This window comes from Phascolarctos cinereus, unplaced genomic scaffold (assembly GCF_003287225.1).
Source record: "Phascolarctos cinereus isolate Bilbo 61053 unplaced genomic scaffold, phaCin_HiC Scaffold_5;HRSCAF=322, whole genome shotgun sequence".
NCBI classification, from domain to species: Eukaryota; Metazoa; Chordata; class Mammalia; order Diprotodontia; family Phascolarctidae; genus Phascolarctos; species Phascolarctos cinereus.
The window spans coordinates 406,140,306-406,161,550 of record NW_027555958.1 but is presented as its reverse complement, the minus strand read 5'-3'; the positions used below and the strand labels follow the sequence as shown (position 1 = coordinate 406,161,550).

Genomic DNA, 21,245 nt, shown 5'->3' with positions numbered 1-21,245 from the left:
TGAGTCCATTTACCTCCAGATCCCAGTTTCCTCATCCTTAAAATAAGGGATTTAGATTTGTTAGTCCCTTTCCAAGTGTGACATTCTGTGATTTTAATTTGTTCAATCTACTGGCTAAATTCTTGATCTCTAACCAAAGGGATTATGTGAAGTAGAAAGAGCATTGGTCTTGGCATCAGGATAGAAATGGAGTCAAATCCCGTCTCTGATACTTCCCAGTTGGGTAACTATAAGCCTGTTACTTTACTTTTCTAAGACTCATTTTACTGATCTGTAAAATGGCAATAATGTTGTAATACTCTACAGTAATTATGAGGAGATAATGCATAATGCACATAAAGTATTACCTTAAAAGTATTAGAAATGTCAGTTATTACTATTATTATTCCCTTCGCAGGTCCCCTCTCCCTACATCATATCGCCTTCACCCCCACACGACAACAGCAACAACAAAATTGAGAAGGAAAACATCATACTCTACCAGTGCCCTAACAAAACAAAAGCCCACATCATTGAAGTCCTTGTCATAGCAACACTGTAGAATGGAGTAGGGAAGAAAGGAAAAATGATACAGTATCACCATTAGTGTTGCTGAACAGATGAGTTATCACTCTGCTACCTCTGGAGGGTTTGTATGGTATTACCAGCCATTCATTAAAATGGGCCAAAGTCCTTGAGAGTTGAAAAGGAGAGGCCGTATAAATGCAAAGAAGAGTATCCGAATCTTAGCAACAGATGCCTGCTTATGAGCGCAAGGAAAGCAGGTCCTTTGGTTAAGTGGAGAGAGATCGCTGCCTGGGGAGCCTACAGTGCCACGATTATCCCTCCTACATCGCAACTTTCCCCATCACGGTTTCAATATGTTGTGGGTTGGCATAAGAAATTAAATGGAAATTATGGGGAAGTTTTGCAGAAGCTGTAGATGACACATGAAGTCCAGCAAACAACACGGGAAAAGTTTAGAAACTCAGAAATGTATAAAATACATGATAGTATTGTATAATATCAACTCAAATTTTACAGTGAGATACTGTAAACCCCCTATAAAAGAAAAATAAAAAATTCAGACTTCTTCTCTGATACAAAAGGAGGGCCAAAGCATTTTACATGGACTCTCCAGATGGCAGGGGTGCCATATCCCTAACCTCCACAGTGTGGAAGGGATAACTGTATTCTTATAGCCAGAATGTGCAAATTTGTGATCAGCAAATAATGGGCTTTTTTAAAGCTCTTGTTTGTTCCTCTCGGAATTGATGTAACAGTAGAGTTAGTGGCTAGAAGGAGACCCTGCTACTCACTTCTTCACTTTTCTCTTTTCCTTCCCTGACTCATGCATTCATAAGCTACTGTTTCATGACAGGGGCAACCGAGTGGCTTGGTAGATAGAATGCAAGACTTGGAGTCAGGAATTTCTGAGTTCAAAACCAGCTTGAGACATATTATTAACTGTGTGGCCTTAGCAACTCACTTAACCTCTGTTTCATTTTCCTCATCTGTAAAATGGGGATAGTAATACCATGTACCCCCTAGAGTTGTAATGAGAATAAAATTAAATATTTTTTGTAAAGTGCTTTGCAAACCTTAAAGCACTATATAAATGTTTTCTATTATTAGTTCCTAATTAGTAGTAATATTATATATACTATGTATATTATATATTATTATGTGTATTATATATGCATATATTCATATATATGTATTATATATTATATATACTATGTGTAGTATATAATACTATATATACTATGTATAGAACATACTATATATAGCATACTATAGACCATATACACAAAAACATATACATATGTATACCTATCTATCTATATCTTAATATTTTACTGCCTTTGTGATTTCTTTGAATAAATGAAAATATTGAAGACATTGAAATAGTGTCTAAATAAATTTAGGATTTATCCATCTGAAGGTATCCTTTAGTCACCGGTAGGCTGATTGTTTGATGGCTTCCCTGTGGTTAAGATAGTAATCTAGAGAAGCCTCACCTTCCCTTTTCTACCTTCTGCTGTCATTAACTCAAACCATCCCAGAAAGATCCTTTTACTTTTTTGAAAAAGAAAACTTTTAAGAAGAGAAGCTTTTTTTTAAAATCCCTGAATTATGCATTTCGGTGTGTCATAGCCCTTAAGACTGAAGAATTCTTCCTGAGGTCTAACCTAGATCCCTTTGGCTGCAAAGCAGACATCTTATGTACATACCAAAGAGGGGGAAATCACTCAAAATTATGAAGTCTTCTGGAAATATGAACCCCCTCAAGAATAGTGGGAATATGCCTCTATTTGGCCATCTGTGTGCCTGGCAACATGTTGACTTCTCTATGCATGCCACTGTTTTCCAGTATGAGCATGTTTGTGTTACTGCCAATGTGTGTGTGTGTGTGTGTGTGTGTGTGTGTGTGTGTGTGTGTTTGAGCATGCAAGTGTGTATAGGAGCGTGGGTAAACAGATCTTTGAATCACACAGGCCAGTCCATCCTGGCGGGCTTTGTCTCTGACTCAGTTACCATGACATCAAAGAGAGCCCCCGAGTCTGTAAAGAGAGCTCTGTGTGGACTAAATGCAGAGCAGAAGCACATCAGCATATGTGTGGTTCAGAACAAAAGTCAAAAGATCTGGCAGGCAACAGCGAGATGACCAGCCTTTCAGCAAGTGTTCCTGCTGTATGATGAATATGGGTACTAGCGATGCTTTTCCTTGTGCATTGTAACCCTGAGGTATCATGGCAGGGCCAAGAGCCTGAGGCGAGATAACAGAATTGCCTGGCTTCTGGCCATCAGGAGATTCATTTTATTTTGACAGGGGGAGGGGGCAGCTCATAAAGTGAATGATGATGATGATGATGATGATGATGATAGCTTCAATGAATGTCGCACTTTGCAGTTTGTAAAATATGAGTGCAATGATAATTTTTTCCTTTGATGTTTATATCTATATATCTTTATACTGTGCCACCTCTGTGATTTCATAAAATAAATGAAAACATTCATCACATTGGAATAGTGCCTAAATATGTTTCTGATTTATCCATCTCAAGCTAGCTTTTAGTAATTGGTATGTTAATTAATTGTTTTATGGATTATCTGTCACCCACATCTTTCTAGGACAGATTTCCTCTCTCAGAGCAGATAATTTAATAGTTTGGATAAATAAATTTTGATACTATTCAAAACAAAACATAAATTAAGGATACAAATCTGTTGCCAAAAATTATATATGGCAATAAATGTTTTCTAAATTATCTCTTGATGTGGATAACCAAAATAATTACTCCCTTTCATTAGTGTGGATTGAAGTTATTATGCTAGGCATAGCAGGCAGCTACCTAGGTATATACATGGTAGGGGTTAGAGGGTGCTCATCAAGGAGAAATTTTAAGTTGGAGAGAGTTAAGTAAGAAGAATTGACAACAGCCCCTGTGTCTCTTACATAAATTGCTGCAAGGTATAGGTGGTGCAAAATACAAATAATTAATGTAAATGCTAAAAGCAGCAGCAGCAGCAACAAATACAAAGCAGTAGGAAAACACAGTGCATTAAAAAAAGAAGAAAAAACCAGCCTCCTCATTGCCATCACTATGAGAAAAAACAAATTTAAACATATAAGCTTTCCTTAAACTACAAATGATAGGGCTGTGAAATAAGGGAAAGTCATGCCTTGGCTCATTTTGTCTTTAGCACAATTAAATACCAAATTGGAAATCCTGAAAATCAAAGGAGAGATTAATAAAATTGAAAGTAAGAAAACCATTGAACTAATAAATAAAACTAGAAGCTTATTTTATGAAAAAACCCAATAAAATAGATGAATCATTGGTTAATTTGATTTAAAAAAGGAAAGAAGAAAACCAAATTACCAGTATCAAAAATTAAAGGGGTGAATTCACCACCAATGATGAGGAAATTAAAACAGTTGTTAGGAGATATTTTGCCCAATTATATGCCAATAAATTTGACAATCTAAATGAAAGGGCAAATTATTTCCATGACCAAAGAAACCGGAATTTTGAAATGATGAAGGGAGTGGAATGGGGTGGAGGCAGTACACCAGGAAAATAAGAGAAGGATGAATATGGGAAACCTATTCCGGGGCCTCACAACAATGTAATTATGCAGCTGTCCTAAAAGTAATGTGATTGGGGCACGTGTCTTGAGAAAATCTCTTCTATTTCCCCATATAACATAGGTACCTGTACTTACTAGCTATGTGACTTTGTGACTTTGCCCCAGGGAAACATCCCTGAACCTCTGATTCCTTACTTGTAAGAATATTGGAGTGATATTGTATGAAATGATCTCTTAGGACCCTTTCAAAGCCAACATTCTATAATTATATAATATATGCATATATATAATTTTATAATTATATAATGAATATAATAGTTTTGCCTTTACCTGTGATTTCCCAGTCTTTCAATAAGTTGATATATAAGACATTTATCTGTTCTTTCAATGTAGGTTCTTCATTATTCATTGATTTTAATTCATCTTTAGGAGCTGCCCTCAGGTCCCTATCTGGCTCCAAACCCCTAAAACAGAACAATGATATAGTTATTGAAACTCTTCCTTCCTTCCTTCCTTCCTTCCTTCCTTCCTTCCTCCCTTCCTCCCTTCCTCCCTTCCTCCCTTCCTTCTCCCTCCCTCCCTCCCTCCCTCCCTACCTCCCTTCCTCCCTTCCTCCTTTCCTTCCTTCCTTCCTTCTTTCCTTCCTTCCTTCCTTCCTTCCTTCCTTCCTTCCTTCCTTCCTTCCTTCCTTCCTTCCTTCCTTCCTTCCTTCCTTCCTTCCTTCCTTCCTTCCTTCCTTCCTTCCTTCCTTTCTTCCTTTCCTTCATCCCTTCTTTCCTCCCTCCCTCCCTCCCCTTCTTTCTTCCCTTTTTTTTTTAAAACTATTTCTGGGTCTAGCGGCTTCCAAGGGGGAAATGCTATGTTAAAGATTGTTTTCTAGATGTCTTGTTTACTCTAGTGAGGTAAAGGCACTTAAACCTCACCTGGAAATCAGGGCCAGCTCCAAAGTCCAGAAATTTGCCATGCTGTAATTTAAATTTAGCCATTGTACCTGCCTTTGCAGGCTTCATTCATGGAAATGCCTGGGCCATTCATAAAAATGACTGTCATACCTCTGTGATGTGTGGGACTCACTATTTGTCTCCCTTGGAGTGCTGAAACCAAAAGTGCTATGAATCCACTCTTTCCCAGTGCTCTTCTCTGGGCCCCCACATCATCCCAGAAGAATTTAGCTGAAACACAGATTCAGTAATGCCTTTTATGGTGCTTAGGAACCTGAGCAACATGTTATCGAAAATAGGTGTCAGCAAGCATCCCACACACTTGTGTGATAATTGCAGAGAGGTGTGGGCTTAAAGAATGGAAAACCTTCTCCATCTGTGAAAAGGACTCTATAGCCATTTCGGTTCTGTGTATTTGAAAAGATCCCACCATAACCTCCTGCCTTCCTTTAGGGTAAGAGTTCTTAATCTGAGGTCTATGGACCCCTGAGGAGCCTGGGGATAGATTTCAGGGGTTCCATGAACTTGAATGAGAATATATTTTATTTCAAAATAATTGGTTTTCCTTGTAATCCTTTTTTTTTGATTTTTGTAAATTTTAGAACATTGTTCTGAAGCATCCAGATGTTCAGAGGGCTCCTTGACACAGAAAGGGTTAAAGAATCCCCCTATTCTGTGGGGTGGGAAGACTGGAACCAGCTTGTACCTTCTTATTCTGTGCATTCTTTACCATGTCTTCCCATAAATCATCCATTAGTGCCCTCCCTCTAAAACTACCTTATATTTAGCTACTTTGTATATATTTGTGTTCATTAAATTAATAACTTAAGCTAGTCTTCTATATACTAGTCTCCTCCATTAATGTATAGGCTCCTAATGAGTATGTATTGTTTCATTCTTTGTACTTATGTTCCCAGTGCCTGGCATAGTACTAGGCATATGGTAGGTTGATTATCCACCTAATGTGATAGAAGCAGCTAGGTGGCATAGTGGATAGAGCTCTAAGCCTGAAGTCAGGAAGACCTGAGTTCAAATCTAACAAGCTGTGTAACCCTGGACAAATCACTTAATTACTCTGTCTCAATTTCCTGAATTGTAGGATGGGAATAATAATAACAGCACCTACATGCCAGAGTTGTTGAGAAGATCAGAGATAATATCTGTAAAGTGCCTGACACACAGTAGGTGCTTAATAAATGCTTATTGCTACTTCTCCTTTTCCTTCCCCCCACCCTAGGTCCTTTAACATTTCTATCTTAACGCTTGCTCTCACTATATGAGCAAGCTTCTTTCTTTTACATTAACCAGGTTATATATCCTTCATACTATATTTATTAGGTTCAGTTCAGTGTCTATCTATGGCTTCACCATTATTGGCAATGATATGCAGCACCCCTACTTGCGTTTTGGGTCATCCCTAATTTTGGTTATTTGGAAATGATGCTAATCTATGATACACAATCATACAGCTTCAAGAGAATGTTAATAATGATAAGATGTGTTTTCATTTCAGGGAATAGCTTAGGGAAAAAGGAAGGAAATATGAATTTATTTAGTGTGCCATGTACTGTAATAAGCCTGGGGATACAAATATAAGCAAAAAAAAAATCTCTGCCTTCAAGGAATTTACATTTTAATGAGGGAAGACTATACACAAAAGGGAGCAGAAAAAGGTGGGAGGGAAGGAGATAAAGTCACCCTGCATGGAGGACATGCATTTGAAGTCCAGAAAGTCAGGAACAGAGCAAGAAGGAAACAAATGCCCTTTTCCCCCAGTAGAATTCATCCTACTCTGTCTCCTCTACTAAATTTAGGACCTACCTTATCATCCATTTTCAGTGACTATCTAAAATACTAGTATATTAACACTAATGGACTAATTCAATAGACTAGCCATCAAACTGCACGTGATAGTCTGAGCATTCGGCATTGTCATCTTTCATTCTTTTGGAACAATGTAATTAATACGATATCATCTGGGAGCTAGCGTGGGATCTTTCTGCAAAGATCACTGGCTGTAGTGTCAGAGGAGCTGAGTTCACATCCCAATTTGGCTCACTATTTGCTTGACCTTGGATAAATAAATCATTTAACCTAGCTGAGCCTCTGTTTCTTCATTTGTAATATGAAAGGCTGGATTAGATGGGCTCTTAGGTTCCTTTTAACTTTAAATCTCTGATCCTTATGATTTTCAAACAGGAGTAACTGGAGGACCTTTCCATCTATTGGGAATCCGTGTTCCATTTACGGGGCAGCTAGGTAGAGCAATGGAGAGTGTCTGCCTGGGAGTCGGGAAGACTGACATTCCCGAGTTCAAGTCTGGCCTCAGACACTTACTAGCTATGTTACCCTGCGCAAGTCACTTGACCCTGTTTGCTTCAGTTTCCTTATCTGTAAAATGATCTGGAGAAGGAAAAGGCGAACTCCAGTATCTTTGCCAAGAAAGCCCAAAATGGGGTCTCAGAGAATCTGACATGGCTGAAATGGCTAAACAACAGCAACAAATTCCATTTATATTCTGCAAAGGATCTCCTTCATGATACCGGTGGACATCTTTGGCGGGCTTTTCCCTCCCTTTTTTATACCTTGTTTGTTACTGATAATCAGACTTATTGATCAAATTTCCTTGAGGCTGTACCTATCAAGGAATCTTGTACAATCATCAGATATTTATGAGATATAAGATTATAAGATATAATATAGGATATAATTATAAGATATAAGATTATAAGAGTTTCCGTGTCGTGGGAGAGTTTTAAAGTTGCTTTTTCTTCTACTTGGTCAAATATGTTCTCATACCAATCAGCAAACAACAAAACACATTTCTGTCTCTGTTATTCTCTATGCCATTTCAGTTATTTGTGTGACTACAGACTCTAAAAAAAAAATCTATACAAGTCATTTTGTCTTGTTATATTTTCATTGGTGCTCCCATTCTAAACAGATCAAGTTTCATGAAGATTTTGTATAGATGAGATGATAGTCACGTAGGCCAGTTTGCGAGGTCTTTTTGATGGCTTTATTTTCTTTTTTGATAGTATTTGTTGTTATTCAATTGTGTCTGACTCTTCGTGACCCCATTTGGGGTTTTCTTGGCAAAGATACTGAAGCGTTTGCCATTTCCTTCTCCAACTCATTTTACAGATGAGGAAAATGAGGCAAACAGGGTTAAGTGATTTGCCCAGGGTCAAACAGCTAGTAAGTGTTTGAGGCCAGATTTGAACTCAGGAAGATGAGTCTTCCTGACTCTAAGACCTGTACTCTATCCACTGTACCATCTAGCTGCCCTTTTATGATAGTAACACCATTAAAAAAGATTGGAAAAATTTTTTTCAATCATTTGGTATCTTCCCTTCTTCAAAATACCTTGAAAATCAACTTGGTGATGCTTTCAAATTTTCATTTCCAGGATGGTTATCTTCAGTTTAAACTTTGCTCCATTCATATTATGTGACTTCAGCTTTATATTAAGTGATGTTCAGCTTGCATCTCTAAGCTGATAATTCTCAGATCTCTTCATCCAGCCCTAACTTCTTTGGCCATACTAACCTCATACTAGCCAGTATGATTCTCTTAACATTCCTCACATATTACACTGTCTCCTGTTACTGTGACTTTGCAAATAAGCCCATTCCTGGAATTTGTTCCTTATGTCTAACTTCAGAATCTCCACTTTTCTTCAGAGCTCAAGTCATGAACCACATTATATATGAGGCCTTTTCTGCTATTGTTTTTCAGCTGCTCGTGTCTCTCAGCCAAAAATTACCTTATATTTATTTTGTGTAACATGGTGTTACAAAGCCTTATTCAATTCTAAGCTATTAAAATCCATCTTCTCAGAGAGAAATGTTTTGAGGGCAAAAACTGTCACATTTTTTTTCTTTGCCTGCCCAGGAGCTATCATGGTTCCTGGAGCATAATGCACTTAATAAATGTTTGTGGACTGATTGAGTCCTCTTTCCATCCAGGTGGTCTGTAGTATACAGTGATGATTCCTCCTCTGGTCTCTGTGTTTTCTCACATGAGTATAAGTTCTTAATATGCAGTGCTATCCTCCATTTTTCCTTCTCCCTATCCTTCAGGTGTGGAAACGAGTTCAAAGAGGCCTTGCCTTGCCCAACATCAGGGAATTTGCAGATCTAGTACTCAAATCCATATCTTCCCTAATCAACCTGGTCCTGTCCAAGTGTTTGGACAGCAGAAAACCTTCTATGGTGCTGGCTCCTGTCTTACAACATACGGTACTGTGGGTCTAGCAGAGGACCAGATGTCCGATAGTGATTTAGAGGAGGCTCAGGTTTTGAAACGTGTACAGTAAGACAGTCTGTGTGAGAAAGTATTTACCAAGTTGAATAAGGACTAGAGACAAAGTGAAGCAATGGGATCTGTGGGAGGAGACAGTCAATAATCTATCCCTTAAGTGATCATTAACAAAACCAGTAGCAAGATAGGCCAAAACTGGAGTCTGAGACACAGTCAAGAATTTACAGTAATTTGCTTTGTCAAGTAATAAAGTAACACCTACAGGCTTTTAAGCTCAGTGGCTTTGAACTAACCCAGCAGATGTCTCTGATGGACCAATGTGATGGAATTAGATTAGGCCTTCAGAGATGCAACTTTGCCCACCCGGAAGAGTTTTAATCTACTTGGTTTTGAGACTTGATCTGAACTGCTTAGATTGCAGAATGACTCAATCAATACTTATTTCAGCCTTCTATATGTATCTGGCCCCGGACCTCCAGACCAGGCTTCCTCTCATCAGCCATCTACCGGTATAGCAGGGCCTAGGCACTGACTACACAACTTGCTCTTCCACATGTACAATACTGCTTTTAACATCTTTCTCTGGAAACAATAATCAAATTAATATTACCATAAAGGAGAAAGGTTATGATTCCCCCTGAGCTAAACTAATATAATCACAGAAAGCAGTCACACATGGTAAAGTTTCAAAAAGTATAAAGATATACTACAATATGGTTCATGCTCTGCCATTTTTTATGAGACATGAACCTCTGTAATTGGGTCAAACAGGAACAATTGATTGGCTATGACTTCCCATTATGGCTTAAAACAGCAGAAAGAATTTCATGGGTTGACCCACCAAGGGTTTGCTGTCTAGGGGTGTAAAAGCTCCTGTTTAGGGGTAAAAAAAAAAAAGCTCCAGATCAGAGCATTCCAGTTTGAAAGCTAGAGTCAAGCCACTGAGATGAAATAATTTGTGAAGTGGGATAGGAGAAGAGAGCTTCTCTTTCTCTTTCTTTCCTCACTCTGTCTCTCAACTGGACCTATAGAAAACAACACATTCAAACAGGATCAGATACACACACACACACACACACACACTGGTGACAAACACAGCAATGGGGAAAGATACCTACTTGAGGGAGAAAGCAGCTTTACCTCTTGCCCCAAAGAAGAATGTTATCTATTGCCTTAGAAAAGGACTTCTAGTAATCAGGATTTGTGAATTTACCCTTGGGTAAAGGAATGGAAGAGTACTGAAATCTAAGGGCCTATGGCTCCATTCCCAATCCATGGCATAGTCCAATTCAGGAGGTCATAACCTAGGGGTCAACAGACCCAAGAGGTCAGTCTTTAGTCTATCAACTTAGTGATAGACTTGAGGAGTTCCATGAACTTGGAAGGGGAATTAATTACATCTTTAGTTTCATTCATCTCTAATTGAAATTTAGTATTTCCTTCAATTTTAAATATAGGCAATAATAATATTCAGGGATCCATAGGCTTTACCAGAGGGTCCATGAAACAAAAAAATTCAGATTCCCTTGGCCTACACCAAAACTTCCTTCTCTGAACCAAAATTTTCATCTGCACTAAATAAAGGAAGATTAAGCACAATTACACACCCACCCACACATAGGTTTTTCAGTATAGAAATACGTTAAACTCAAAATGGAAAGAGAAGGGGCAGGGACAAGGGAGGGAGGGTGAGGGATCTAACTGGGATGGCAGGCTGGGTAAAGGAATAAGATTAAGCAATATAGTTGGAGAGAAGAAAATGGAGAAAGGATTAAAAGAAAGGAGAAAGAATAAAAACCTGAGATATGAACTACCTAATGTAGTTCAAGGAGAAAAGAAGTACCACGCCAGAGAAGAAACAGGCCATTTCATTTATATATCAAAAATGTCAGCCAAGCTTCCTTTCTTTCACTACCATCTTATTTGTAAAAGAGTGGGGGAGCAAAAATAAGGGGGGAAAAAGAAGGTAGGGTGGAGAAAAGTACACATTTGAAAATTATAACCATGAGCATGAATTGGATAAACACACATAAAAAAGAAAAGAATAGCAGAATGGATTAGAATACACAATCCAACAATATGTTGTTTATAAAAAACACACTTGAAACCTAAAGATTCACATTGAATTAAAATGAGGGCCTAGAATTCAACATATTATGCTTTAGCTGAACTCAAAAGCAGATATAGTAATCATGATTTCAGAGAAGGCCATAGTAAATATAGTCATGACAAAAATATGATCAGGGAAATTATACTATGTTTAAAAGGCAACATAGATAATATACGAATCTACTAGCATAGCATCAAAACATTTAAAGGAAAAGTCAATCGAATTAGAGGGGGAAATAGATATTAAAACTTTAATAATGGGGGATGTTAACCTGCCACTTTCAGACCTAGACAAATGTAATCAAAAGGTAAGGAAGAAGATAAGGACCTGAATACAACTTTGGGAAAAAACTGGAGAAGATAGCTCTCTGGTAATTACTGAATGGAGGAATAGAAAGGAATTTATGAATGTTGATGTGAAATTTTTGTGCATTAGTAAATAGGCTAAAGCAATTTATTATGCCCTATGGCAAGGTTGTATTTATGTAAGGAAGGCAAAGTTAGTTCAAACAAGAAACACTAAAAAAAGTCAATATGATAAATCGTGTTAATAACATAAATAATTAAAAACAATATGATTATGTCAATACATGCTATACAGGCTTTTGAGAAAATCCAGGATCATTTCTATTAAAAATTCTAGAAAGCACATGAATAAAGCATGGGAGTTTTCTCAGTGTAGGAAGGAAAGAAAGAAACATTTATGAGCACTTACTATGTGCCAGGCACTGTGCTAAACACTTTACAAATATCTCTTTTGAGCCTCAGAACAACCCTGGGAGGTAGGTGCTATTGTTATTCTCATTTTTGCAATTGGGGAAACTGAAGCAAACAGAGATTAAGTGACTGGCCCAGGGTCACACAGCTAGTAAGTGTCTGAGTCACTTTTGAACTCAGTGCTTCCTTATTCTAAGTCTAGCACTTGATCCACTGCTCCCCTTAGTAGATAACATCTATCTAAATAAGACCAAGCAATATATGTAATGGAGAAGAATTAGAAGCCTTTCTAACAAGATCAGTGGTAAAGCAAAGTTGTCTATTATCATCATTGCTATTGAATATAGTACTAGAAATGCTAGCTATAGCTTCAAGGCAAGAATGAGAAATCAAAAGAATAAGAATAGGCAAAGAAAAATACAAATTTCTCACTTTCTGCAGATGATATGATTATTTGCTTAGAAAACCCTAGAGTCAACCAAAAAGTTAATTGAAAAATTAATAAAACCAGTCAAGTTATACCATATAAAATAAATCTGCACAAATGATCAGATTCCTGTATGCCACTAATAAGATCCAGAACTAGAAGAACTAGAAAGAGAAATTCCATTCAGAATGACCTCCTGATATCTCAAGTCTTTCCTTCTTCAGGCTAAAAATTCCTATTTCTCCAACTTTTCCTGATCTACCATGGTTTCCAGTCTTCTCACCATCCTGGTTGCTCTTTTCTGAATGTGCTCCCGTCTGTCAATGGTTTTCTTTTCCAAATGTGGATCTGACCAGGACAGAATGCAATGGAATTATCAATCAATCAGCAAACACTTATTAAATGCCAAGCACTGTGATGAACACTAAGCTATCATCTACCTGGTACTAGATACTCTTGCCTTTCTTAACACAGCCCAAGGTTGCATTAGCTTTTTAGGTTGCTATATTGCTGTTGACTCTTATCTACTCAAACTGTTTCCTTTTTTTTTCTTTTTTGTTATGTGAGTAAATGAGTTATTATTATGGGAGATAAAGATTGACATGATCCCTGCTCCTCCGTCCTAGAACTTACAGGTTAGGACTCATATATCAAATTCATCTCTTGCAAACATTAATCCTATTACTTATGTGCACAATTCAATCTGAGTTATCTTGATTTATATTATTGACATTTAGAACAAATGCCTTATTATACACTGAAACACATCTCAGGGTGCTTGACTGCAGCTTCTCCCAAAGTCCTAACTAAGTCTCCCTCTTTACCCTCAAGTTTGTCCTCCCTGTGGCAGTTTTGCCCCAGTAGTACCAGGGGTTACTTTCTGCAAAACATTGTTCTTCCACAATCCCAACTTGAGTATTTTAAAACACAGTTTTTTGGAGGCAGGTGAGGCTGGAAAAGGGCTTGTAAAGAAGTACCAGGACAAACCCTGTAGCTCAGGACAGCTGTTGCCTCCATGCATTTATTTCCTATCCTTTTTCTTCTGTCCCTTGAAGGCTGAGTCTCCAGAGCTTGAAGCAGGGGCTGAAAATCAGAGCAAAGAGGATAGAAGTACAGAGCCCCCACCAGCCCTCTCAGGAAAGAAAGAAATTCTTCCCCATACCCACAGAGAGAGCCCAAGTACACCCACTCAAAATGTTTTATTCCATATGCAAATAGATTTGTATATGCCCTGCAACTCTCTCCTTCTTAGATGCCTGCAAAATACTTAACCTTTTCCCTTACAGAGTGGAGGTGGGTTCTGAGTGGCTTTACCACAGACAGAAACCCTGTGCTTTTCCTTGGATGTTTTAAGTCTTCTCTGTCTTCCAGTCGTTCATCATCTTCTTCCCATTCTTTCTTTCCCTCTTAGGCACTCTCATCATTGTCCAAGTACTCCCCTAGGTACTTAAACTGCCCCAAATCTTCCAGCCACAAGTAATTGATATTTACTTTGAATTATGCCATTGAAACCTCAAACAACTTCAGGATTCGGGACTTATTGTGGGGTGGGCACATTGACTTCGTTGTCACCTGAGATCAGTATTATTACATCTTTCTTGATGATCCACAAGAAAGGAAGCTCCATAGAGTAGGGAAAGTGCTTCCAGGGCCCTGCGTCCAGGCTGTTAGTGAATGTTGTTGCTTTGTTACCAGCCAGGATGGAATCCATTTCTGTGTATTTATTTAGCCATTCATTCCTTGTTCACTTTATTTTTAGTTCTGTTGGTGAAGAAAAGACCAAGCTCACCTCTCAGCTTCTCGCCCAACTGGTACAGATTGTCTTTATATTCTTCAGGTGGAAGCCACTATTCTAAACTTGTTCTTGCCAAAGAAAATTTGGCTGAACTTACCAAGTACTCCACGTAGCCTTCAATTTGCTATTCTTCATGTTTGCTACAGAACAGATGAGAAAGTATTTTTTACATGTCCACATATTTCTTGTGTAGCTTTTATATCAGGTTCTCTTTGCATTGTAAGCCCTTCCAGGCAGTCTTTATTAAGGAAATGCTTGGAATTTGGAATGATGATTCCAATATCTGCTTCCTCAGCCTGTGGGCTTGAGGACTGGGGCCTCACAAGGGCACATGGGATTCCATGTCTCAGGGTGTCCATCTAAAGTGACTAATTCTGTGGAGACCACACAGAGCACTGAAATTAAGATGCTGGTATCAATGGGACTCATAGAGAAAATGTGACAGAGTGGATATGTGAGCTCAGAGGTCCAACCTTGGATGCTTGAAGACCTAAATTCAAAACCTGACCCTGTCCCTTTTCTGAGTCCTGCCGACTACCATCATCACATTGCTGTGCGACGAACTCTGGATACATGGCCTCCTTGGGGCCTAGTGAGGCCAGAATTATCTGCCTTTCTCACACAGCAAATATTTGCACGGTTGGTTTTATAAACTCCAAAGTAGGATTCTCCGCTTACCTCTATTAAATTAAATTTATGGTCTCCTTACTTAATCCATAGATCAGAAGCCTAAGTTAAAGGGAAATTTAGCTCTTAATAACTTATCCTACTTTGCCTGGTTCCTGATGCTCCTATTCTTTGCGGTTATACTGAAACCCAAGATTGGCAAGTGTTGGTGCAACAGAGAAGGAGGAATCTGCAACACATAATAGTGACACTCCTCTACTTTCCCATGTTTATGAGACCAGTCCCCTGCAAATGTTAACTACAAAGTTCATATATTAGGAAACAGGATTATGACTGGGACACAAGTCAGCAGCAGTTCTGTGATTGGACTAGGATTCAGAAATGTAGCCAAATTCTTGACCTATCATACCTCCGCATAGCACAAAATGTTTTTAATTTGCTGCTTGCCAAGAGGGATAAGAAAACCCTTTGAGGAAGATGCATGTCATTATACTTCACTCTACCAATCTTAATTTGTAATTAAACCTTCTTGTAGGTTTGAAATGTGAACTCCAATGTATTTCATTTTCATATTTTCATATAAATTTCTGCTTTGGGATCCCAAACATGAATTCAGCCATTTGTTAAATACCAGAATAGTAATGTTAATGTATTAAATAGTGGGTAGACTTAAAAATAATAGTAGGTAGACTTGAGATTTAGAAGACCTGGATTCAAATTCAGCATCTGACATTTGGTAGACACAGTACCTTGCGCAAATCCCTTTCTGAGACTCAGTTTTTTTAATTTGCAAAATGGAGATAATAATACCAGTAGTACCTGCCTCAGGTTTTTTTGAGGCTCCAGTGAGACAATGTATTTAAAGTACTTTGAAAGCTTTCTACTCAATTCATTTTTACATAATGAATGTAATTATTATTATTAACACCAAAATGCCCCAAAACATTAACAGCTTTGTAGCAAAGAAGGCTTCCTACTTGCCTATAGTTCCTTCCCACCCCACTGTGACACATTCCCCATTACAGTCTCAAAAGAGTTTGACTAGATGAAGTGAGACAGTAGCTGTTGAGGGAAAGCCATACTAATTCAATATAGCCCAGTGGATTTGACTTTCGAACTCTGAGATAGAAGGAACTCACAAATACAGAGGTGTATGGAGCAAGGGAAGGGAAGCAGCAGGAATTCAGAGCTAAACAGCCCCAATTAGGTGTCAGATCACTCCTCTGCCTCAAGCTGGAGGCCCAAAAAGGGGCAGCCACAGCTGTGGTTCAGAGCTAGCGATCTCATCTAGCCTCTCATCTCCATGTCATAGGACAGGTTCTTATTGTGAGATGTGGTGGGTAGCTCAAGAGAAATGCTTGATAGGAATATAGCAGGGTTCGCAATATTAGGTATCTTTCCCATTCTGCCTGCTTGGTATATCATTGTTTCCGACCTCATTACTCAACTGAAACCACTCTCTCCAAAGTTACCAATGATCTTAATTGCTAAATATTATGGTGTTTTCTCAGTCTTCGAACCTTCACGACCTTTCTGCTGAATTTAATGATGCTAAACACCTCCTCCTGAATTTTCTCTTCTCTCTGGGTTTTCATGACAGTAATCTTCCCTGGTTCTCTTCCTGACCTCTCAATTGTGCTCCTTAACCACAATATTCCTGGGCTTTCTCCTCTTCCTCCTCTTCCTCCTTCTTCTTCCTCTCTCTCTCTCTCTCTCTCTCTCTCTCTCTCTCTCTCTCTCTCTCTCTCTCTCTCTCTCTCTCTCTCTCTTCTCTCTCTCTCTCTCCCCACCTCTTCTCTTTCTCTCTCCTCATGAAATTCCATGGATTTCATTTTCCTTTCTGTATAGATGAATCCCAGATCTATAGATCCAGCTCCAGTTTCTCCCATGAGTTTCAGTTCCCTAATGACAACTACCTGTTGCACATTTTTAATTAGATGCCCCTGAGACATCTAAAACTCAATATTCCCAAAACAGGACTTATTATCTTTCCCCAAAACTTACCCCCTTTCCAAACTTCCTTATTTCTGTTGTAAAGGCACCACATTATTCTAGTATTCCAGATTCATATCCTCAGCATTATCCTGTACTGCTCACTCTACTTTGCCCCACATATCCAGTCAGTTGCCAAATCTTGCCATTTTATCTCTGTAAATATCTGACCCTTCCCTTTACTTACACAACCACCACTATAGTTCAGACTATATCCTCTCCCCTCTCTAATCCATCCTTCACAAATCTGCCAAAATTATTTCCTTAAATGCACACCTTACCATGACACTCTATTCCTCAAGAAAATCCATTGGCTCCCTGTGAAACCTAGGATTGTATATACATTTTTTTTGGTTTGGGTTTTAAAGCTCTTCACATCCTGTCCCCAACTTTTCATTGCAGCTTAATTATGTATTATTTCCTTTTCTGTGCTCTACAATCCTGCAAACTGGCCTGTTCTTTGTTCCTCACACTAGGTGTTCCATCTATCCGCATCTTTGTCCTGCCTGTCCCCAGTGTCACATGCACTCTCTCTTCACGTCTGCCTCCTAATTTCCCTGTCTTTCTTGAAGGCATAGCTCAAACAATGCCTTCTTTTTCACTTTAGATTCCTTTTCTGATACCCTCCCCCCAAACAACTGCTAATGTCCTCCCTCCCTAATTCCCTTGTATTTATTTTGTTGATATTTATTTTACCTACATATGTATGTATTTGTTGTCTTCTTCAATAGACTATAAGCTCCTTAAGAGTAGGAGACTTTGATTTTTGTCATTTTAACCTGAGGACTTCTGATAGCATCTGGCATATAGCAAATGCTAAATAAATGCTTATTGATTGATCCTTGATTGGATTGAAATATCTTTAAATCAATCTCCTTATTTTACATGCAAGGAATCTGAGGCCAAAAAAGGTAAATTGGCTTGTCTTACCGCTACACAGATAGTTAAAATGGCAGAGTCAAGATTTGAAAGCAGATTTTTTTTAACTTTAAACCTTCTAATTCTTTTCCCACTGCACTGTGTTGTATTCCTTTGTTTTTCTTTTGTTTGTTTTTGTTTTTCTTGCTAGGTAGTTAGTTTGTGAGAAGTATATTTATTAAGGACATGTCCCATTTCTTTTCTTTTTAAATATATTTTTCTTTATTTTATTAAATATTTCTCAATTGAATTTTAAAATTTTAACGTTTATTTTTTAAAATTTGGAGTTTCAATTCCCTCCCTCCCTTCCACCCCTCCCTGTTCCTTTAGAAGGCAAGCAATATGATATGGATTATACATGTGAGGTCATGCAAAATATATTTCCACATTAGCATGGTCACCTGGAGAACATGGTTCTCTGGGATAATCCTAGGCACTTGTCACTATTTTCCATGTTACACAAGTACGTCAGCTCTGTAACTGTGAGATTCATAAAGGAAAATGGGAAAAAAGAGGATTCTCCATAGCTTGAATCTTGTCATGACACCCCCTCACACCCACATTCCTAACTTGGTCTCTACTATTCTATGGGAAGGTTGGCTTTTCCTAGGGCCTAGAGCATCTCTTGTCTTTTTCACATCCCTATCATAGCCCCACTCCCCCAGCATAACCTTCATTCTCAGAGGTATGCTGAACACAGCTCAAACCAACTAACTATCGTTACATTTTCAGTGACATCATTAACACCTTGGAAATCAGCAAATGCTACAAATCAGGGACTTGATTTATTATTTTGTCAATTGTCTAGACAATAAAGTGATAGAAAAATGCTAATAATACAATTTAACTTAAAAGTCCATCACGGGTACTTCTTTTTTGTTTTACCCTGGAGAGCTGTTTGTTAAATATTCATCAGCATACCACTGCTCATTCACCATCCTTTTCCTTACTTCTCTACCTTTATTATACCTTTAGTAAATTCCTTTCAACATAAAGTCAAGCTGTAGTGGAACAAATTTCTTCTAAATAATTCATTCTCGCTTTCATGCCCTTAACCATGTCCAGGGGAACAAATGGTTCTATTTTACCTTGGTGGGGATGGACATAGGGAAATACATGGCGGGCAGGAAGATGAGTGACCTTGGGTCAGCTGACTCATTTGGTGGCATACCTGACTCTTCACTCTCTCTCACTCTTTCATACATAATCAAACACATTTGGGGCAGGGTAGAATGTTGATTTGTCCCTTGTGGGTTGGATACTTCTGCATCTTTTCTTCATATCATCTCCCTGGGCCAATACTTTTTGAACATCCACTGTGTGTAGAGATCGTTCAACTATAAAAAAAATATACTTCTTGCCTTAAAAGAGCTAACCTTCTATTTAGGAAAATACAGTCTTTAAACAAGAAAAATCATCAATCTACAAGCATTTGTTAAGTATTGACCGTATTCCATGCACTGTATTAAGTACTGGGTGGTCACAAAAAAGTAAATATGAAAGCACTGATTGCCATAGTTTAAATAGAGTATATTAGTGTTGAGAGAACATAAAGAGGTGGAGTGACCAAAGTGAAATAGGATTAATCAAGCACGATGCCCTTAGTGGGTATTTTTAAACAGAAGAATGACATGACCAAAGTTGTATGTAGGAAGATTATACTCATCTATCAGTTGAGCAGAGACACATTTTTTTTTACCTTTAATTTATTTTATTTTTAATTTATGGAATAAAACAATAATTTCCATAACAGTATAATAAAAAGATGACTGCATATGAAACTGCAAATCTGTTATGTACAACTTGCTATTTCTTTTAAATATATAATAAAGTTATCATGTAAATTTCTTTTTTCCCTCCCACTCTCCCTAGAGATGGTTACTATTAGACATATACACACACATACATACACACACTCATATATGTAAAATCATTCTATACATATTTCTATTTATTAGTTCTTTCTCTGGATACAAATAGTGTTTTCCTTCATATGTCTTTTGTAGTTAATTGGCTATTTGTAATAGTCAAAATGACAGATGAATTTAAAAAAAGAGCTGGGGAGGGGAGTGAGGAAAGTATTTCAAATGGGAGTAAGACATGTCCAAACATACCTGCTCAGCATCTTCTTCCTCCTTCTACCACTTCAACCATTCCTCTCAGTAATCTACCCTAACTTATAAACCCATTTCAACTTCCTTGTTCACAGGGAATTTGCCAAAGAAAGAGAGAGAGTGGAGAACCGCAGAGCCTTTATGAAACTGCGGAGACAGCAACAAATTGAACGGGAGTTGAATGGGTATCGAGCCTGGATAGACAAAGCAGGTAAGAATCAATGGGACTAAGAAATTTGGGGAGTTTTACCAAATCGTTATTACTTACCTGCTATTTGCAGAATCTAGTATTAAGCTCTAAAGAGATAGGAAGTTTAGGTAGGATAAACTTTCTGCACTCATGGAGCTCATAGTCTAAGGGGATATAAGTAATTACATAAAAGGAGTGCAGAGTTTAAAGGTCACACTCATATTAGTGAGACCCCTGCTGCTTTGTCTTACAAAGTCAACACATCCTTGAGCTGCAGGAAACTATCAAATGCTGGATATTACCTCTTTAGGCTCCCTGGAACCATAACTAGCCCTTCACTATAAAGTCGGTGACTCTGTCTCCATATTTCTCCATCAAACTTTCCAGGAGATGTTGAACTTAGTTCTGGCATAGACCTAGAAGCTAAGGGATAGGGGAGAGGGCAGGAGTGGGATTTTCAAGGACACTCTACAGAATTTTTATATCTCACCCCATCTATGTTCTGTTCTGCTTAGTGGCTTAGCAGCAGAAAAATTGGCCAGGTAGTGGGGAAGTGGCTAAGTCTCATCATGTCTGTGTTAACACATTAACTCACCAGTTTCTGATTGAACTGACACTCAGATCATTGTGAGTAAAGCCATCTCTCTCTATAAGCCAGAATAAACTTGGTTCCCTTTTAATTTTTAAGGTTGGGTTTCTGTGATATTCTGTGTCATCTTCCTGAGAAAATGCTAAAAAAGAAAAAAGAATCCACATGACAGCCAATTATCAACTTCTCTATGTTCCTTGAGAAAAGAAGTAATACAGAATTGTTGCTTCCTCTCAGGGTAATTTATTTTCATTTATCAGACATTTATTTCCAACTATGTGAAAATCACTGTATTTGGCTGTGTTTCATATACAAAGATGAATAAGACATAATGCTTGCCTTCAAGGAGCTTATAATGTAATAGGGAAGATGCACGAACAACTTTAACATAAGGCAGAAAAATTATAAGAGAGTTCCAAATGAAATGCTATTGGAACAGTGAGTAAAAAGAATGTGTTTCTGGCTGAGGGTGTTATGAAAGGTTTCCTG

General features: G+C 38.1%; 1 protein-coding gene and 1 pseudogene across 1 annotated transcript in view; one reads left to right on the top strand and one right to left on the bottom strand.

Moving 5' to 3' along the window:
• Nucleotides 1–21,245, top strand: part of CACNA1E (calcium voltage-gated channel subunit alpha1 E) — a 405,939-nt gene that overhangs the window by 246,218 nt on the left and 138,476 nt on the right. The window contains 1 exon segment of the mRNA XM_020984357.2: nt 20,073–20,188. Within this exon segment, the coding sequence (XP_020840016.2) occupies nt 20,073–20,188 (116 nt within the window).
• On the bottom strand, nt 13,939–14,901 carry LOC110206751 (mRNA turnover protein 4 homolog pseudogene; annotated as a pseudogene).